This window comes from Dama dama, chromosome 13, assembly GCF_033118175.1.
Source record: "Dama dama isolate Ldn47 chromosome 13, ASM3311817v1, whole genome shotgun sequence".
In the NCBI taxonomy this organism is placed as follows: domain Eukaryota; kingdom Metazoa; phylum Chordata; class Mammalia; order Artiodactyla; family Cervidae; genus Dama; species Dama dama.
The window spans coordinates 26,334,596-26,357,016 of record NC_083693.1 but is presented as its reverse complement, the minus strand read 5'-3'; the positions used below and the strand labels follow the sequence as shown (position 1 = coordinate 26,357,016).

General features: G+C 39.5%; 1 protein-coding gene across 1 annotated transcript in view; it reads right to left on the bottom strand.

The window, feature by feature from the left end:
* AGBL1 (AGBL carboxypeptidase 1) overlaps positions 1-22,421 on the bottom strand; it is an 836,354-nt gene that overhangs the window by 193,415 nt on the left and 620,518 nt on the right. The window contains exon 24 of the mRNA XM_061159751.1: positions 340-350. Within this exon, the coding sequence (XP_061015734.1) occupies positions 340-350 (11 nt within the window). The remainder of the gene's footprint in view (positions 1-339; positions 351-22,421) is intronic.

Here is a 22,421-nt window from a genome sequence, read left to right as displayed (position 1 = left end):
AGTCCCTCTAGCTGAATTTTATCAGCTGTATTTCAATAACAGGGTGTCTGGCTGCGCTGTTGACACACAGGCAATTGAATGCTCCTTCTTGTGTTTTTATCATGAGTGGGTTTTTTAATTATCAAAATGTATGATGCTGTAATTTCTCAGGGTGAGGATGGGGATGTCATCCTGGAAAGAGGAATAAGATCCTTGAAGCACAGATTGATGACAGGAAGTTCAGACATGCTTTTCAAGGAGCCAAGTCTTTGTTTTCCAAAGTAGCTGAGGTCACTATAGTTCTCCAAGGTGACTGGTCAGTTAATGGAATAGAAAGGTTCTGGAAAAAGCCTAAAAAACAGGATGAGCACCTCAAAATGAGGGGATACCCAAGGGTACATGAGGATTGGTGTTGAGAAACAACATGCAGTATTTATGTTTACAATGACTATAACATCACGGCTCCTGGTCTTGCTGGAGTCCTTACTATTGGATCATATTGTTCCTTTTTGCTTAGCTGACCAAATCCCTTTTATAAGGCATTCTCCCCTGGGCTTAGTGAGAGAAAGAGAAGAATTTTTCAGGTTCTACATTGCCCATGTTAACCCATCACTTTGGCCTTGACATATTAACTTGCAGAAATGGAGATTATAACTAGAAACTAGTCACTCTAATTATGAAGTGCTCTCTCATTCCAATTGTTCCTCTGTTCTTCTCACATTTCCTCTCAAATTCTCCATGCCCCACTCTCCTCTTCCTTTTTGATTTCTTTAATCTTGCCTTCCGAACCATTTTATCACCTCAGGCATTTTCTCATCTTGCCTTAATACTAATAATTAATATGTAAGCACTTACTCTGTAAAAAGAAATTGATCCCACGTCCAAGGTAAGAGAAGCCCAAGTAAGACGGTAGGTGTTGCGAGAGAGCATCAGAGGGCAGATACAGTAAAACCATAATCACAGAAACTAGCCAATCTGATCAGAGGACCACAGTCTTGTCTAACTCAATGAAACTAAGCCATGCCGCGTGGGGCCACCCAAGACGGTCGGGTCATGGTGGAGAGGTCTGACAGAATGTGGTCCACTGGAGAAGGGAATGGCAAACCACTTCCGTATTCTTGCCTTGAGAACCCCGTGAACAGTATGAAAAGGCAAAATGCTACCAGAGATCAGTGGAGAAATGACTCCAGAAAGAATGAAGGGATGGAGCCAAAGCAAAAACAATAACCAGTTAGGGATGGGACTGGTGATAGACGCAAGGTCTGATGCTGTAAAGAGCAATATTGCATAGGAACCTGAAATGTTAGGTCCATGAATCAAGGCAAATTGAAAGTGGTCAAACAGGAAATGGCAAGAGTGAACAATGACATTCTAGGTATCAGCAAACTAAAATGGACTGGAATGGTTGAATTGAACTCAGATGACCATTATATCTACTACTGTGGGCAGGAATCCCTTAGAAGAAATGGAGTAGCCATCACGGTCAACAAAAGAGTCTGATATGCAGTACTTGGATGCAATCTCAAAAATCACAGAATGATTTCTACTCGTTTCCAAGGCAAACCATTCAATATCACAGTAATCCAAGCCTATGCCCCAATCAGTAATGCTGAAGAAGCTGAAGTTGAATGGTTCTATGAAGACCTACAAGATCTTTTAGAACTAACACCCCAAAAAGATGTCCTTTTCATTATAGGGGACTGGAATGCAAAAGTAGGAAGTCAAGAAACAACTAGAGTAACAGGCAAATTTGGCCTTGGAATACGGAATGAAGCAGGGCAGAGGCTAATAGAGTTTTGCCAAGAGAACACACTGGTCATAGCAAACACCCTCTTCCAACAACACAAGAAAAGACTCTACACATGGACATCACTAGATGGTCAACACAGAAATCAGATTGATGATATTCTTTGCAGTCAAAGATGGAGAAGCTCTATACAGTCAGCAAAAATAAGACTGGGAGCTGACTGTGGCTCAGATCATGAACTCCTTATTGCCAAATTCAGACTTAAACTGAAGAAAGTAGGGAAAACCACTAGACCATTCAGGTATGACCTAAATCAAATCACTTATGACTATACAGTGGAAGTGAGAAATAGATTTAAGGGACCAGATCTGATAAACACAGAGTCGGATAATCTATGGATGGAGGTTTGTGACATTGTATAAAAGACAGGGATCAAGACCACCCCCATGGAAAAGAAATGCAAAGGGCAAAATGGTTGCCTGAGGAAGCCTTACAAATAGCTGTGAAAAGAGGAGAAGAAAAAAGCAAAGGATAAAAGGAAAGATATTCCCATTTGAATGCAGAGTTTCAAAGAATAGCCAGGAGAGATAAGAAAGCCTTCCTCAGTGATCAATGCAAAGAAATAGAGGAAAACAACAGAATGGGGAAGACTAGAGATCTCTTCAAGAAAATTAGGGAACATTTCATGCAAAGATGGGCACAATAAAGGACAGAAATGGTATGGACCTAACAGAAGCAGAAGATATTAAGAAGAGGTGGCAAGAATACACAGAAGAACTATACAAAAAAGATCTTCATGACCCAGATAATCACAATGGTGTGATCACTGACCTAGAGCCAAGTCAAGTGGGCCTTAGAAAGCATCACTACAAACAAAGCTAGTGGATGTGATGGCATTCCAGTTGAGCTATTTCAAATCCTGAAAGATGATGCTGGGAAAGTGCAGCACTCAATATGCCTGCAAATTTGGAAAAATCGGCAGTGGCCATAGGACTGGAAAAGGTCAGTTTTCATTCCAATCCCTAAGAAAGGCAATCCCAAAGATTGCTCAAACTACCGCACAATTGCACTCATCTCACATGCTAGTAAAGTAATGCTCAAAATTCTCCAAGCCAGGCTTCAGCAATATATGAACCATGAACTTCCAGATGTTCAAGCTGGTTTTAGAAAAGGCAGAGGAACCAGAGATTAAATTGCCAACATCTACTGGATCATTGAAAAAGCAAGAGAGTTCCAGGAAAATATCTATTTCTGCTTCATTGACTAGCCCAAAGCCTTTGACTTTGTGGATCACAATAAACTGTGGAAAATTCTGAAAGAGATGGGAATACCAGACCACCTGACCTGCCTCTTGAGAAACCTGTATTCAAGTCAGGAAGCAACAGTTAGACCTAGACAAGGAACAACAGACTGGTTCCAAATAGGAAAAGGAGTATGTCAAGGCTGTATATTGTCACCCTGCTTATTTAACTTATATGCAGAGTACATCATGAGAAACGCTGGGCTGGAAGAACCACAAGCTGGAATCAAGATTGCTGGAAGAAATATCAATAACCTCAGATATGTAGATAATACCACCCTTATGGCAGAAAATGAAGAAAAACTAAAAAGCCTCTTGATGAAAGTGAAAGAGGAGAGTGAAAAAGTTGGCTGAAAGCTCAACATTCAGAAAACTAAGATCATGGCATATGGTCCCATCACTTCATGGGAAATAGATGGGAGAGTGGAAACAATGTCAGACTTTATTTTGGGGGGCTCCAAAATCACTGCAGATGGTGATTACAGGCATGAAATTAAAAGACGCTTACTCCTTGGAAGAAAAGTTATGACCAACCTAGATAGCATATTAAAAAGCAGACATTACTTTGCCAACAAAGGTCCGTCTGGTCAAGGTTATGGTTTTTCCAGTGGTCATGTATGGATGTGAGAGTTGGACTGTGAAGAAAGCTGAGTGCTGAAAAATTGATGCTTTTGAACTGTGGTGTTGGAGAAGACTCTTGAGAGTCCCTTGGACTGCAAGGAGATCCAACCAGTCCATCCTAAAGGAGATCAGTCCTGGGTGTTCATTGGAAGGACTGATGCTGAAGTTGAAACTCCAGTACTTTGGCCACCTCATGCAAAGAGTTGACTCATTGGAAAAGTCCCTGAGGCTGGGAGGGATTGGGGGCAGGAGGAGAAGGGGACAACAGAGGATGAGATGGTTGGATGGCATCACCGACTCAATGTTCATGAGTTTGAGTAAACTCCGGGAGTTGGTGATGGAAAGGGAGGCCTGGCGTGCTGCGATTCATGGGGTTGCAAAGAGCTGGACACGACTGAGCGACTGAACTGAACGAAACTGAAGGAATTCACAAGGATTATTTCACAAAGTATTTTTTGAGTTAGGTTATACTATTATCTCTGTCTTACAAGTCAATACAAAATAAAAACAAAAAAAACCCCAGAAAAACAGAATGTAAGACAACTACCCCAAATGACACATGTACTAAATGGCATAACTAGAATGCCAACCCAGGCCCTCTGATTCAGAGTCTGAGCTCTTAAGCCATGTAGTTCAACTGGATTCTATTCCCATTCTATTCATGAGGTCTTGATATTTTGTCTAAAGTTTAACACAGGGTAGACAGAAATAAATTTGGTTCATGCATCTATTCCAAATATTAGCAATAATGGCTTTGGGATGATTGGGATCTGGGGTTTGATCCCCTGGTTGGGAAGATCCCCTGGATAAGGGAAAGGCTACCCACTCCAGTATTCTGGCCTAGAGAATTACATGGACTGTATAGTCCATGGGGTCACAGAGTGGAATATGACTGTGTGACTTTCACTTTCACTATGAATTCCTTCATCAAATTCCTTGCATCTTTCAGAGCTGGAAGTTCTTCCTACTCTTTTATCTGAGTGCTCTACAGTTTCTCGGGATATCCATGGATATTTGTATCTGCCACCTTTCCCATCTGCTTGCCCTTTTCCAAGTCTTCTTAAATACAGTTTTGCATGCTAAGTTGCTTCAGTCTTGTCCAATTCTTTGTGACCCTATTGACTGTAGCCCGCCAGGCTCCTCTATCCATGGGATTCTCCAGGCAAGAATACTGGTGTGGGTCACCATGCCCTCCTCCAGGGAATATTCCCAACCCAGGGATAGAACCCGCATCTTCTACATTGGCAGGTGGATTATTTACCACTAGTGCCACTCGGGAAGCTCAAATATAGTTTTATTGAGATGCTGTTGAAATATTAAAAACTGTACAAGCTTCATATGTACAATTTGAGTGCGTATCCATACACTCATGACACCATTACCACAATCACAGTAATAAACATATTCATCACCTCCAAAACTTTCATTGTGCTCATTTTGTTTTTGTGTTTTTGTTTGCATGCCTCAATGGACATGAGTCTGAGCAAACTCCAGGAGACAGTGAAGAACAGGGAAGCCTTGGCGTGCTGCACTTCACGGGGTCACAAAGAGTCGGACACAGCTTAGTGACTGAACAGCAACAAGAGCGCCTAACATGAGATCTAAGCTCTTAACACATAAGTGCCCAATACAATATTGTTAACTATAAGCCTTAGGCTGTACAACAGATTTCAAGAAATTATTCATCCTGCAAAACTGAAACTTTTCCAAGCCTTGGTGAGCTGTTTATTTATTTTTAATCTTTGTCTAGTATCTTCCAAGCTACAGAAAATATAAACAGTGATTTTTCAATGATGTATTTAGCTCAACTATAAATCAGACTGGACAGAAAGCCACACAGAATAGAGGTGACATGAACTCTACCTAGTCCTGGAGGAGAAGTTAATCTACACGCCAGCAAATGAAGCCCCCTGTGGAGCCCCACTACACTTGAGCAGCCTTTCAGGTTTCTCTTGTGCAGCAAGGCTTACTAGAAATGTAAATCAGGCTGTGTGTTTGGCAATCCTTAGAGTAACCCCAATTCAATCCTCTTGAGAGAGATCAGGACTGAAAATGCCAGGGGGAGGTTCCAGACATAGAGAGGTGATCCCCAGAAGATCTGTAGAGAGGAAACACCATTCTCTATCCATTAATATCATCGGGGGTGTAGAGTAGTTCTCATGGGCATGATGCTTATGAACATAGCCATTGGAGAAAATATTTTAAAAGAGTGTATTTCAGAAGAATGTTGAATTACTTTTATTATTTAAATAAATTTAAAATTTATTTCTGGCTGCTCTGGATCATATTGCTGCACTTGGGCTTTCTCTAGTTGCAGCTGTTGGAGGCTACTCTTCATTGTGGTACTAGGGCTTCTCATTGCAGTGGCATCTCGTGTTGCAGAGCACAGGTTCTAGCCTGTGGGCTTCAGTAGTTGTGGCTCGCAGGCTTAGTTGCCCACAGCATGTGTGATCTTCCCAGACCAGGGATGAATCCATGCCCCCTGCATTGACAGGTGGATTCTTTACCACTGCACCACCAGGGAAGTCCCAAATTACTCTTAAATTATATGTTAAGTAGTAAAAGCTTCAGAGCATAGATTATTATCACTACCATCAAGATAGCAAACTAGGATGCAATAAGAGAAAATTACTCGTATTGTTCCTATTTAAAGAACCACAAACTTCTTGTTGAAAACTTATACAAAACAAATAACCTTTTCCCTGTGCTTCACTGTTCTCTTCCTTTCTGTTCTCTTAAATTCTTATGATCACATCATCTTACTGATTCAATCTTGCAAATAATACAACAGATTCATGAAGCCATTTTCTTTCCCCAAAGACATCTGAGAATACAACGAATACAGCTTTCATTCTTCATAATCAACTTCACATCAACCAGGAATGGTTCTGGTTGCTGAAGACCCGAAGAAGGGTACAATGAGAACAAACGGTGAAGAAAATGACATCAACTTATTTGGGAGGTAGAAAATGGGGAATTTCCATTTCTCAGTATTAGATTATCTGGTGTAAGCACTTCTTCTAGGGGGAGACCTCAGATGGGATCTGTGAGGAATACGAGCTGCAAAGAGTGGTTTATCAGATCTGTTTCTCTCTTGGCTTGTTTGTTGTATGTGCGATAAGGCTGATGACCATTATAGGAACAGGGAACAGTAACAATAACAGGGGCATAGGGCTCTGCCACTAATTCACTGTGCAGGATTTAGGTTATTTCCCCCATTTCTCTTGATTTCAGAGAGGTGGTGAGAACTCCCTGTTCACTCCTTTCTGAACACTTGACTTTGCAGGCTTAAATCAGTCAAGTTGCCGGATCAGGCCAATTTCCTATGTCTCCTTTACTAAAAGCAAATTAAATTTTCCAATTCTGGACAAGCAGAAGCACTGTGGGGAGCACAGCTGCCAGGCAGGACCTGGAGGCAAGGCCATAGGGAAGATCACTAAAGTACTTAACTTTCTTTGAGGGACCCTAAATTTCAATAATCCAAAAGTGTTAAGTGGTGAGCACATAGCTTCAAACACTTGGCATGCAGGCTGATTGCATGCCTACTGGGAAGCCTCAGACAAGACAAGGATGCTCCCTAACAGGAAGAATGCTGAGGGGTCCGCATTTGAAGGTGCTCACTTACTTCTCTCCAGAGGATCCTTTCTGTCTTGGTAGACTGGGGAGGCAATTTTAAACCCCAGAAATGCCAGTCGGTAAGCATCCTTTTATACTTTTGTAAACAGTACTGACTTTCAGGAGGTTTCCCTGGTAGCTCAGTGGTAAAGAATCTACCTATTAATGCAAAAGAGGTGGGTTTGATCCCTGAGTTGGGAAGATGCCCTGGAGAAGGAAATGGCAACCCACTCCAGTATCCTTCCCTGGGACAGAGGATCTTGATGGGCTACAGTCCATGGGGTTACAAAAAAGTCAGAATGTGACTTAGCGACTAAACAACAAGAACTGACTTTTAGAGTATCTTTAATGACAGGGTTATGGCCTGTGTCCACAGTAAACTGAACTTTGTGAACTGAACCACGCCTGCTCCAGGGGTTACCATGGGCATTCAGAGTCTGCACATTATTAAAAAAAAAAAAAAAAAAATACTAAATCTTAATAGTTTCAGTTTCTTACAGATCCTGCCAATCCCTACTGCCTCACACTGATCCAGACCCTCTATTTGTGTTAATGCTCAAGCCCCTGGTTATCTAAACACTCTGATGACTTTCAGAAGGCAGTCTTTGCCCCAGATTCGTCAGAGCTTAAATGACTTTCATTTTTCCTCTTCTAGTCTAATCCCCCACTTCTAACTCACTGTATTATGGGTTGGAATCTGCGCTGTGCTTCCCATCTTGTCTTCAGCTTACCCTGCTTCTCCCACTGTCAGTCCACTGACAGTTTAACTACCCTCCAGGGTGTGATTCAAATACCACCTAAGGCTTGAACTCCTTTATCCCCATCACCAGTGAAATGTGTCTTTACCTTCTGCTGAAACTCAATGGCACAGGCGTTTTATTTCTTGGGTCCCTTTCCATATTCTCATAATTAACATGCTGTTTGCATACACTCCTCCCCTATAATATATGTGCCTTTGAGGAGGTCACCGCCTGGTTTATAACTCTCAGGCCTTCTAATCAGTGTTCAATAGACATTTTATGACCAGAAAGAGTAAAAATCCAGCTATTGGCATAGGTTATTCTTCCTTCCTGTTGCCCATGCCTCCTGCTTGTGTGTGTGTGTGTGTTTAAGGAGAGACGTGGTATACATACATTACATAATTTTCTCTAACAAGGGCATGCTGAACTGGGAAAATGTTAATTAATTAGTAAACTCTCCAGTAATCTGGGTCTACTTTATAGCGCTTTTGTGATTGATTTAAATCTAGTGCCTTTCTTTTAGTAGTTTTATTGAAAGAAAGACAAAAAAAAAAAGAGAAAGAAAAAGATAGGAAGAAAGAGAAAGAGAGGAAGGGGGGGAGGAAGGAAGGGAAAAAAAGAAAAATTCAGTCTCTGTTCACCTTAGTGATTGTCCTGTTCTAAGACAACATAAGACATTCTCAGGCTGAATTAGCTTCCAGATCATGTCCGGGTGTGCCATGTACCCTGAAGGTGCTTTAGGTGTCCACAGCTAAATTATAATGTTAACCTAAATCTCACAGAAGGGTATCAGAGTATAGTTCCATCTCCTATCAGATCCCTCTGCAGCTGACATGACCCCCTCTCCTTCTTATTATTTTGATTTTCTTTTTTTTTTCCATTTATTTTTATTAGTTGGAGGCTAATTACTTTACAATATTGTAGTGGTTTTTGCCATACACTGACATGAATCAGCCCACAACCTGCCTAGCACCTTACTGGGCACCAAGGATACCAACGAAATGTTTCTAATTCTAATCATCCACGCATCCAGATCCAGAGTGGGTTGACGTTTAAAGAAATGCAATGCAACAGCCACTAATTAGGTAAAAAGCAACTTAACCTCTGGGTATACAAACTTGAGAAATTCAGACGGCCCCATTCATAACCCACCACGATGCTTGATCACATACATCGTTGGCCATTGCAGAGCATTCTTCCACTCCTCCCCCATCACATTTTCCCCAATAAAAAATCTCTATCAACATGCTGCCTGGGTTTTTCTATCTTTGTCCTTCCTCGATCTCTTTCATAATTAATGATGAAGCTATACTTAGCCTCCCTCCCTCCCAAAGAGAGAGAAAAGGAGAAAGCAGAGGGCAAAATAAGATTCTGTGTAGGAGGGGACATGTAGGGTCTAAGAGTGTCCCCAGGAAATAAGATAAAGACCCTGATCCCGACAAGTAGACTTTCTCATGGACAGACAGAAGCTCAAGCACCATTGTCCCTTCTGTAGATGGGCTATAATGCCTTGATTACACTGGAGGGTAGAATCCTACAGATGTGGTTGAACTCATGTGATGAGAGCAGGGCTGCAGCATGGAAGGAGGGTGCAGAGGGCAGCAGGGACTCCATCCCACTGGGTCTTTGAGGCTTTGATCCAAGAGGTTCACCTTTAGGTCTCCCCTTGCTACACTCCTTGCTACCAAACAGTCTTTAAGCTCTTGGCAGTCATTTCTAGTTCCTGGAAATAGACTTCCCGTCTCTTTCGCTATCTAATGGGCCCAAAATTAGACTAGAGTCCTCGATGTGTTCTAATGAGTGCCTTATAAGAGCCCGGGTGCACAAGTGTATGCTAAGTTGCTTCAGTTGTGTGGCCCGCCAGGCTCCTCTGTCCATGGGATTCTCCAGGCAAGAATACTGAAGTGGGTTGGTGTGCTCTCCTCCAGGGGATCTTCCTGACCCAGGAACTGAACTCGTGTCTCTTACATTTCCTGCTCTGGGAGGCAGGCTCTTTACCACTAGTGCCACATGGGAAGCCTTAAAGGACAGGTATCCCAGGACTAATAAAACGGCCCTCTGCATGCCAGCTGACAGCACATTAGCTCCCTCCACCCCTGCTCACGCTGAACCCAGAATGTAAATGCTCATCCTCTGAGTACACACGGATCTTTTTTCTCTGCCATATTAACTAATTAAGCACCATTTAAACTGTACTTAGCCTGGGCATTATTTCTACCGAAGTGCATCACTTAGCCACATTAAATTTCATATTCCACTTTGAAACCCATTTGCCTAATCTCTCAAAGTTTATCTTGTGAAATGGTTCTATCTTGGTTTCTTAAACATTCCCTCCATTCCAATGTCAGCGGTGAGTGTAAAAAATGAGCATAGCCCCTCCCTAATCCCTTTGATTAAAAACAAGCAAACCAAGAAAGAAACAGAATAAAGAGAAAGGGACAATTCATGGCAACCAAACTTAGAAAACAAGGCTCAGGAACTTTCAATTTTGGTTTTTTTCGTGTGAGTGTGTTTTTTTTTTTTTTTTTTAAACAAATCATTTTTACCCTAAACCCATGAAATAAAAGGAAATGGAGACACTGAGAATTTAACTGACTTGCTCATGGTCACTTAAAATGCCTATGGTAAAAATATGAGTAGCTTAGTATAGTATGAAAATCAAAGGCTTTGGAGTCAGATAGGTTGAGGAGGGGTGAATCTGAGCTCAGACACTGCTGAACTCCATATTCTTAGGGCAGTGACTTCTCTGCATGTCAGTTTCCTCATTAGCCAGATAAGAAGAAATAAGAGCCACCTTGCAAGGGCTGTTAAAAAACCAAACAAAGGTACCTAGTCATGTCTAGTCTAATTAAAACGTTTTTGAGAACTACAATGATGATGATAATGATCGTGATAATATCATATTGTGGATTCTTAACTTCTAAAGCAGGTGTGGACAGACTTCCTCTCTAAAGTTCCAGATAGTAACTATTTAGACTTGTAGGTCACCTGGCCCCATATTATGCCATGATAGCATAAAAGCAGACATAGGCAACATATAAATGATAAACATGGTTGTGTTTTTTATAGGCTTTTCAAAGCAGGTGGCAGACTGGGTCTGACTGATGAGCCACAGTTTGTTGCTGCCTGTTCTCACCATCAGCTATTAATTCATTTAAATATATTTATCTGGGTACCTACAATGGATTAGCAACTGTAACATTACTAGTAATTCTAAGGACTTACAACTCATAGAACAGAGCAATAAACCATATAGAAAAAATGCTATTTTCATATGGTCTCCCTACATTCCTGGGAAGGAGGTAATGAATAAGCAAGAACAGAAAGAAAGAAAATTAGAAACACTCCAGCAGCATGTGGAGACCATGCAGAGAATTCTTAACGGAAGAGAGTGGCAGAGTGCATACATGAGGCTTCTTGCCACATCTCACCATGGAGCATAAAGTACTAAGAAGGCCTTTCCTGAAAGACTTTCATTGATTTTTGTTGAAGCTTCTCTCTTAGAATTTTTGCAAAGGTTTTCAAGTTTCTCAGTTTCTTATTTTCAAAGAACTAAGCTGTACTTCGCAGTACTGATCTCTTCAGTAGGTGTTTTCAGAGAAATACTCAAACATTATAGGGTACCAGGAGATCAAGGACACATAGAGATTGGCCCTTAATGTTACCCAGACTCTTGACTGAAATTTGAAGCAGTTGTTGTTGTTTGGTCATGTCTGACTCTTTGTGACCCTATGGACTGTAGCCCACCAGGCTCCTCTGTCCATGGCATTTCCCAGGCAAGAATACTGGAGTGGGTTGCCATTTCCTTCTGTAGGGGTTCTTCCCAACCCAGGGACTGAACTTTCATCTCCTGAATTGGTAGGTTGATTCTTTACCACTGAGCCACCAGGAAAGCCCACGAATATTGAAGCAATCCCCTCCCTAAACTTTAGAGTTCTGTGTGATTAGGGGAAGCCACTGTGGCATCAGAGTTCTAAAGTGAGGGGGAAATATTACATGAGTACCTGCTACATGCCAGGTCCCAAGTTCCACTCTTTAAAAGCATCTAATTTGCTCTTCTCAACAGACCCTGGGTAGTTACCTGGAAGGTAACTATTAATATTATGAGATGAGAAAATTGAAGGTCAAAAAGGTTATGACTTATCACAAAGCCAGTAATTAGTACTGCCAATCTTTGACCACAAATCTATCTGCTTCTGAAGCCCTCCACTTTTGGCATTTTGTGATTTTTCAGACATTCCAAAGAATAGCTATGCTTCTTTTTATTAGGTTGGCCAAAAAGTTCATTCATCTTACAGAACACCCAAATGAATTTTTTGGCCAGTCCAATAACTCTTCAATCCCAGCATCCATTGTCTATTACCTCTTAACTATTTTATCATAAACCTACCTGGAACTAATGTGTTGTGTTTAACACTAATAAAGAATGCTGTCAGGTGGCTTTTTAAAAAAGTCAAGTTGTACTGAATTTACTTGATTCCTGTTCTATCTAGTTCAATAGCAATTTAATTTTAAGAAGTAATCAAATGTGTTTGACATGATTTATTTTCACAAACCTATACTGTCTCCTACCAATTAAATTGCACTTTTCCAAATTTAATGCTGAGCAGAGTCTTAAATATCAGCTCAAACTCTCCTCCCAACGAAAACAACAGAATTACCTTGGTCCACAGTCATTCATTCTTTATTAAAAAATAATGGGATGTTGTTTTCAGGTTTATAATCATTTGTTAAATCTTCCAATTCACTCCTAAAAGCAGATGCAATAAGTGTTACCAAGTGAAATGATAGATTCTCTAATCAGGCTCATCCCCACCCCAGAGGCAGTCCATTAGTACAAGGTGTTTTGTCTAATTATATCCTCTCTAAAACACTGTAATACATCTGTAGGATTGACCGTCTCATGGTTTCTTTTTAAGGTGAGCAAATATATTGCTTCCTGTTGTGAAAGAAGAGTATGATGAAAAGGGATTGTGCATAAACACTTCTCTTCACTAATACCTTGGCTATAGCACATCTTCTCTCAAACTTGAATCTCTTTACCCTCATTGAGCCAGTTCAGGAGTCTGGCTATGTTTTAGATTCACTTATGCATGTTGCTCATCTTTGTATCAGCGAAAAGTTGGAGCAGCAATTTTGGCATGAAAGACTACGGATGAAGGAATCACAAAGTTCTCTACGTGGTGATTTTCAATGGCCACAAATAGAAATCAGGAGATTCTGCATGCAGCATTTACTGTGAGCCAGGTTCTATGATGGGGGCTTTAAATAGGGAAAGTATGGCTGATAAAAGTTAAGTAATTTCCTTAGTAATAAAATGTAGAAACAGATAGAGATAGGACTCAAACTAGGTTCTGTTCAAAGTTCATAAGGCTTCCATCACACATGATGTTCTTTCTGTGACACTCCCTTCATGATCCCTTTTAGTATTATTGGTGAGCAAAGATGAGATTGTGTTGGATATTGTTTGACATTTGGAGCACAAGCAGCAGTAATACCATCACTCATCCAATCAACTGATCTACTATTCATTTAGTGTCTTTGGGTTCAGCTAAGAAATCCAAAATCACTGCAGATGGTGATGCAGCCATGACATTAAAAGATGCTTGGTCCTTGGAAGGAAAGTTATGACCAACCTAGATAGCATATTAAAAGGCAGAGACATTACTTTGCCAAAAAAGGTCCGTCTAGTCAAGGCTATGGTTTTTCCAGTGGTCATGTATGGATGTGAGAGTTGGACTATAAAGAAAGCTGAGCACCGAAGAATTGATGGTTTTGAACTGTGGTGTGGACTGCAAGGAGATCCAACCAGTCCGTCCTAAAGGAGATCAGTCCTGGGTGTTCATTGGAAGGACTGATGCTGAAGCTGAAACTCCAATACTCTGGCCACCTGATGCGGAGAGCTGACTCATTTGAAAAGACCCTGATGCTGGAAAAGATTGAGGGCAGGAGGAGAAGGGGACGACAGAGGATGAGATGGTTGGATGGCATCACCAACACAATGGATACGGGTTTGGGTGGACTCTGGGAGTTGGTGATGGACAGGGAGGCCTGGCATGCTGCAGTTCATGGGGCCACACAGAGTCGGACATGACTAAGCGATTGAACTGAACTAAACTGAAGAAATATACTACAGAGGAAGAAAATATTCTTATCCAATGCCATTTTAGTTTTTGCAAAGCCTAGATCATATTGTAACTGATTAGTAACAACTTCTTGGTTAGTAGATCTGTTGGTTACTTTGTTAAAGATTTGAACCATGCATTTAAGGAATTTTTTTCTTTTTCTGGAAAAGTTTTACCATAAACATAAGACAACACTGGAAGATACATAAACAAATACTAAAATAAAAAAGAAAATACATTGCAAACCAAGCACACACACACACACACACACACACACACACACACAAAACTAGAAGACTTCCAAGCAGGGGGATCAATATAGACTGACATAAGAAAGTGTATACAAGTAGTTGAATTGAGTTTAGCTTCAGATGATAAGTAGAATTTTTGTATATGGATGGGACAGGAAACTGTTTTCCAGGAGCAGGAATGCCATAGGCTACAAGATCATAAAGACAAAATTGAATGTGTTGTATTCCAGTATAGCCTGATGGATCAGAGATTGGACATGAGAGCTTGAAAGTGGTGATGCATTTTAATTAAGTGGGCTCAGATTTTGAACACACCTTAGAAGACGGGTTAAGGATTGGGGACTTGTCCTGGCAACTCTTAGAGGTATATTAAATAAGCATGAGGTGAAAGCAAAGTAATAAAAGAGATGCTCTTGACTTGATAAGCATACAAAATTAACACAGATCCTGGATAACTCTGGAAAACGCTGCAAAGCTAAACATGGTGGCCTAGGGAAATATTATTGGTGCAAGGAAGAAACACACTATTAAAATAAAAATGTGCTGTCACTGTGAGCTGTCATCTTTTGCTCTGTGTACTGGGGGAAATAATTTAACCTCTTAGAAAACTGAAGCGCTCATCTGTATAAAACCTCAATCATAAGGCTTTTGTGAGGATTTATTTAAACCTGGGACAACATATACTAGAACTGATTCTGGAATGATGTCATCAGTCTATGTCTTAGTTTGGAATGCCATAACAAATACCATAGACTAGATGGCTTAAGCAACTGAGCTTTATTTCCTTACAATTCCAGAAGCTGGGAGTCCAAGATCAAGGAGCAACAGTATTCAGCTTCTGCTGAGGGCCGTCTTTCTGGTTTGACAACATCTTCTTTCTTTCTGTGTCCTCACATTGTCTTTCCTAGGTGTATGTGTGAGAGAGAATGAGTTCCTGATGTCTCTTATAAGGACACGAATCCTAGCAAGTCAGGGTCCAATCTTCAAGGATCTCATTTAACCTTAATAACTTTCATAAAGTCCCTGTCTCCAAATAAAATCACATTGGAGATTAGGGCTCCAATATATAAATTTTGGAGGAACACAATTCAGTCCATAGCAACCTATATCTGTTTGTGCCCACGACATTGAAAGAACCGGCATGAGTCCACCTATATATGTTAACACACAATATTCGCTTTTTCTGTTTCTGACAATTCACTCCTTATGACTGTCACTACATCCACTACAGTAAAAATTAACTTAAAAATGTTAAAATGAAAAGGGAAAAAAATGGCATGGAATGTTAGAAATGGAAATTGGCCAGATGTAGCCACTAACCAGAGGAGGGAAATGAAGAAATGGAACACAGTAAATGGCATGTCAACATCTGAGGAACAATGGTCCACATCGGAATAATGCTTCCTGTCTCTGACTGTTAACCCTCCTCTCCTAACTTCAGTTTCCAAAGGAAAACTCATTCATGCTCTCATCAAGTATGACCCTTTAAAAATTGATCACATGTTACTAGCTTTTCATTTCCATTAAAAAAGAAAACTCAATTTTGGTTTCTACTTCCAGAAAAATTCTCAGAGGAACCCATGATATCCTTTCGGGTAGCATTTTTTGTCGTGAAAGTAATTTGACATGCTTCTTATTTTCTAATTCAATATTTCTTCAACATTTTATACAAAAAGTCCAGAAAAGAAATTTTCATTGACCCCTTGGGACTATCTTTTCTTAAGTGAGGTTTCTATAAATTCTACCCATGTGGTTTTGCATCATTTACAAATTTTGAAAAAGTTATTGGAGGAAGGTATATAGTATCCTATTATACTTCTAAAATGTATTATGTTTAGAGTTTACCAGGGGTGTGATATGTGCACATACACACATTTTGTTTGATGATTCCTCCAAAAGGAGCAGAGTTATGTGATTTCATGAAAACCTAGCCTTTTCTCTTTGCTTAAGCGGGAAGTAATCATTTGCAGGGTACTGCCAACTTAAATGGGCTTCCCAGGTGGCACAGTGATAAGGAATGAATCTGCCTGCCAATGAAGGAGACACCAGAGATGCAGGTCCAGTCTCTGGGTCGGAAAGATCCCCTGGAGCAGGAAACAGCAACCAGCTCCAGTATTCTTGCTAGACAATTCCATGCCCCGAGGAGTCATGGCTACAGTCCCTAGGGTCGTGAATAGTTGGACGTGATGGGGTGACTGAGCGCACACCCTTTACTGTAGAATAGATGAAACCTCAGGAATCATGATTAACAGCATGTAATGGTGAGTTGTAGTGAATGCATAACTTCCTCAAGAGGATATTATCTAGCAGATGAGTATGGGATGGACGGAGAGTTTTAGTGGTGATTTTCATAATTAAGTGCTACAATCAAACTTGTAACATTTATATTACAAATTTCCCCCCAAGATCCCCCCTAAGAACCTAGTTCTTCTGCTACAATTATTGATTAATAAAGTTTCTTCCCTCATACACATTTTATAAGCACATACCATTTTGTAAAAACTCAATATTTTTCTAAACATTTTATAAATTTTTGTTGTGGCACCAAAAGTGGATTGAGGTAAAAATAAAAAAAACAGTATTTTATATTTTATCAATAATGTATGGTATACTATAATATAAAGCTAACTTATTATAGCCTCCAAGAATATTCAGAAACCTTGTAGACAGATTTTACTCTGTCATTTAATAACGGACATGGGTTATTTAATATTTGATTTTAGACTGAAAAAAAAGTCAGGAAATTAAACATTGATTTTCAGACCTAATGTGTGGAATGATTTCATTTCATACTTGCAAAACAATTTGTTTACTTATTTGTAAATTTGTTTCCAAAATATGAGGTAAGAGAAGTGGTTTATGTATTCCAAGTGCAAGCACATCACATATAACGAGTTGTTTGTGAGGATACTGTTTACTCCCCCAAGACAAAAGTCAAATTGGATTTAATCATCACTAAATTTTCTCTTTTTAGCACTGGTTTTCAAAGCACTAGAGACACCTTGATGTGCTCTGAGAATCTGGATCAGATGAATGCATCTTTAAGATACTGTGAAACTGCATGTGCATCAGAGCTCCTTATGCTTCCTGTCTGCAGCCAACAGTGCTTTATGAGCATGGATTCAATAATATGACTGAGAATAAAACAATTTAAAGCTGTGTCATGCTTCTACCACCATAACCACTAGCAACGCTCAAGTGAGGGATAAGCTGGATGGCTGGGTCATTCAATTCACCCCAAATGATGAATATATTTAGTGGTGATTCCATCAACATGTATGGAGAACTTACAGTGTATAACACATTTTACATGGATATTCATTCTTTGATTTTCACAATAATTTTATAAACTTGGAACTATGCGTGATGCATGTTCAATGGATTAAGAAACACAAGCTCATGAATAAGAGTCAGTGAGTGTTATTTTTTCCCGTGTGGTACTGAGATTAAAGGGGCAGCAGAGGATGATATGGTTAGATAACACCCCCAGCTCAATGGACATGAATTTGAGTAAACTCTCTGAGATAGTGGAGGAGAGAGGAGCCTGGCATCCTGTAGTCCATGGGATAACAAAGAATCAGATACAGCTTAGCTACTGAACAGCAACTCAACAGATTCTAAGTTCTTGAAATATGTTTTCTCATTTAATCCTTAGAGCAAACTAATGAAAGAGGTATTATTACTATTTCCATTTTACGAATAATGGAATTGAGACTTAATCAGTGGACTCATCAAATAGCACACCATCTGCTGATAAAAAGAGCCAAAGTCAGGTCATCTAACTTCAGAGGCCAAGTTCTCACCACCATGATTCATAAAAGGCAGAACCAATATGCAAACCAGGTTTATCCAAACCTTAGTTTACTTGATATCTATCCATTTATCTATGCATTAAAAAAAGAACAAACATGCTATTACCATTTATACTAGTAATAACTGGAAACTAGTTTCACCAGAACACTCCACCTACGGTTGGAATCACTGATTGATTGTCACTGTTCTATGCAGCTGGTAAGCATCTTTCAATGCTCCTGCTCAAGACGCTCACGTCTCTTGGCTTCTGGGACAATACAAATATCTGATTTTCCTCTAAAACCCTGGCCACAAACTCTCATTTTTCTTTGTAATTGCTCCCTGCCTTTTAAAACTTGGAGTGGGCTAGGACTCAGTCTTGAGTTACATTTTTTTCATTTCTTTTCTGCATTCACTTTTTTAAAAGATTTTCTTTCATTTTTATTTTTTGAGCATGGTGATCACAGTCCAAGTCACGAAGCTTGATCCGATTACTTCAGAAGAATGGGCAGAAAAAAAGGATAAGAAAAGGCAGTGAAGGAACTCCTGGAAAAATCAACAGATGAAGAGCAAACTGTTTATGTGTGCATGTGAGTGGGTGTGATAAAGGTGCCTGAAATTTGTGTTACTCAGTTGACTATAGAAATCATTTCATAATGCATATGTATACCAAATCATGATATTGTACACCTCAAATATCCACAAATCTTACTTAAAAACTAAAATAAAAAAAAAGAAGACCAAATGAATGATGTTACTGACTACCCAGACTGATAGGAGGAAAGCTAGAGGAGATGCAAAAGAAACAAAACCTGAACTGTGGGAGAAAAGTGTGAGGAGAGTTTAAAAGCAGAGGAAGCAAGGAGCAAAGCATTTTATGCAAAGCAAAGAATTTTATGCAAAGCAGAAAATTCAAGGAGGACTTAAAAGGAGAAAGTGGATTGGGCCCCAGTGTGGTAAAGTGAGTTAAGAAGTTTACGGAAAGGGGAGGAAGTGGAATCCATTGCAATTTTACAAAAGAGAGGAGAAGGGAATAAATGATGATAAAAGGTGTAAACATTTCCATTCATCTACCATTCAGTATGTATTGAGCATCTACTTTATGCCTAGAACTATTCAAGGAACAGGGTACATAATAGTGAACAAAACAAAAAGATAAACCCTATCTTCCTAGAGTTGCATTCTGATGGACAGATAAAAACAAATATTGCTATTAGTGTACATAGAATATTATATGTAAAATACATACAACTTGTTAATTCATACTTCTATTATACTAGTTGTATATTTGTGCTAGTGTATTTACTATAAGTTAGGCTCCTCAAATTAAAAAACCCTCTAAAAGGAATGAGAAGGAAAGGGAAAGAGGGGAGGGGAGAAGATATTTATGTTTTATCAAATTCTATCTGGTTCTCTTCACCTGCTTTCCTCCCCCTTTTCATCTTTGAACCACTCATGAAACCAGGTAAATTTCAACCCTTGAGTCTAAGCCTCTTTTTTCATGATCTAAGCTTGGTTTACTCAGAATTCTGATGACACATATCTTAACACACACTCAGCACAATTCTGCTTGATCATTCTTAACAACAAGTTGGATGTCCTCTTATTTACAAGGGCTTTCAGAATTACTGACTGTCAGGGGACGTTCACCTTTAAGGGATCCAATATGTTGTTTCCTTCCTTTGTGTGTCATTTCTCAAGGACTCTCTGTTCCTTATCAGTTCCTGGAAAACAGGAACAAGCAGAGCTGCATGCAGTTCTCAGGACTGAAATCATGGGAAAGAGCACCTGCTTGGATTCCCTTCAGTGACCTTTTAGGACTATCCATTTTGTTGCAAGTGGTGGAATTTCATTCTTTTTAATGGCTGAGTAATCATTTTAGTGAAGATATATAAGCATGCATTTCTGCAAATAAAGGGTTTCACTCGAGACTTGGGTCCCCTGCATCCTTCTTCTCATTTACTCCAGTCCCCAAGTCCCAGTCTATGAAGACCGTGACAACTGACAATTCATGGTTCACCATTGTACTAGCACAGGGAACCAGAATCACTATTTCCCCATCCTCCACCTTGTCTGCCCAATACAATTTCCCAATACACACATAGCACACACATGCCACATTCTCTGAAACCACCAAATGTGATAAACATATTCTTTTCCCTCATACCAGTGAATGTTATTCCACTTCCTTACTTTATAAAGAGCACACAGGGGCTGATATTTTCCCAGCAGAATGTCATCATTTGCTTTTCAAAGCAGGCACCAAATTTAAAAGCATTGTGGGTAAGGAAATGCAAATGATGTAAGGCTGATATCTTCTTAACAAAGTTAAACTCTTACTGGGCACCTGGAATCATCTAGGGAATGAGCATGGGGCCAGTCATGGAGCAACTCTTCCAACACCTTATACCTTTGGTGGGGTGGGGGAGGGTACTCAGCATCACAACATCCTACTTGATTCCTAAACCTGCTGACTCTGTCTCTCTGGGTTTTACATGGAGGCTGATAAACACTACCTCAAATACTAATGTGTTCACTTGGAAAAATCCACTTAATCTAAACCGAGTAGGAAGTTTGTTGACATCAAACAACATCAAGTTTCTTGATGATGAACTAGACTCCATGGAGAAATTTTTTCTGTAAACAATGAAGAGGACTTGAAAGACAATGAAATATCAAGGTGGTCAAAACCATTGCCTGTGCCTATGGTGTGTCATTTGTTTGCTCTTGATCTTAAATTCCCCCAGCTGAAAATTGCCAGTTCTGATAATAACTCAAAGAGCATTAATACCAAAAGTCTATGTCTTTCCGTAAGAAAGGCTCTATATTATTGTTTAAACTCTTCCTTTTCAACACTAAGACCATGTCGAGAAAGAGGGGTGTGTGTGTAAGGCGGGGGGGGGGGGGTGTATATTAGTTCAGTCTTCTAAAAAAAAACTACAAACTGACACTTAGATCTTAGTTTCTAAATACCACCTTAAAATGAGGTCAGATCTCTCTGGAAGACAACAAATGCTTCAGAGAGGAATGAGGGACAGTACAAAATGAACTTAGAACACAAATCTGTACTCTAAATAAAGACATGCTCAAAGAATGATGGGGATTTGCTAGAGGGCTATAGGAGCCAGTAAGAAGGAATTTCCATTATCCAAATTAAGGGCAATTTGAGCATCAAAATAAATAATTATTAGCAAATAATTATGACCATTGGGAAAAAATCAGTGAATACATAGAGATGTAAATCAATCAGAAAGAATAGTTATTCCTTAAAATGGGGTGCCAACCAATAAATGGAGAAAAAATAGTGGAATTGAGAAATAATCATCTGGTTATACTACAATAATTATACCAAAATAATAAGTGTTCCAGGCAAAATACAATCAATGGATGCTAATACCAATAGGGGAAAGTTTGATGAAGAATGGAATACTTATATAGTCTCCAGAAATATTCCCACTAGATGCTTATTAAGTAAAAAGGGGGAAAAGTAACTTTATAGTGGAGAAGCTTGGCAGTTTAAACAAGTGATCAAAGTGTAACATCATCAGTAATGGGACAAATATATATTATGTGGTTCTTCTTTTTTTTTTTTTAGTTCTACCACTTTATTGCTACCAACCCATTTCCCTCCACCCTCGTGCACACATGCTCAGTCATGTAATCCCATGGACTTCAGCCTGCCAGACTCCTCTGTCCATGGACTTTTCCAGGCAGGAATACTGGAGTGGGTTGCCATTTCCTTCTCCTATTATGTGGTTCTTAAAATGAAGCATTGAGAAAGATAAAAGACACTATTTCTGTGGTATTCTTGCCAAAATACACACCCTGATTTTAATCATGAGAAGACATCAGGCAAACTTAGATTGAGAGATAAATTCTCCAAACTAACTGGCCTGAATATTTTTAATGTAAAGGTCGTGAAATGTAAAGCAAGTTCAAGAAATTGTTCTAGATTAAAGGAGACTCAAGAGATCTGACAAATAAATGAAACTTATTATTCTGAATTGGATCCTATAGTCTTTTTTTTCCCCTTTTGCTACAAAGTGCATTACTGAAACAAACATTTTTGAATAAGATTTATAGACTATTTTTACAGCGTCAATTATTACTGATTTTTATAATAGTACCGTGGTTATATATAGGAATATCATTGTTTTTAGGAAATGTACACTGAGGTATTTAAAGATAAGTTTGCATGATGTTTAGAGCTTATTCTCCAATAGCTCAGGAAAAAATACTATTGTGTTTCTG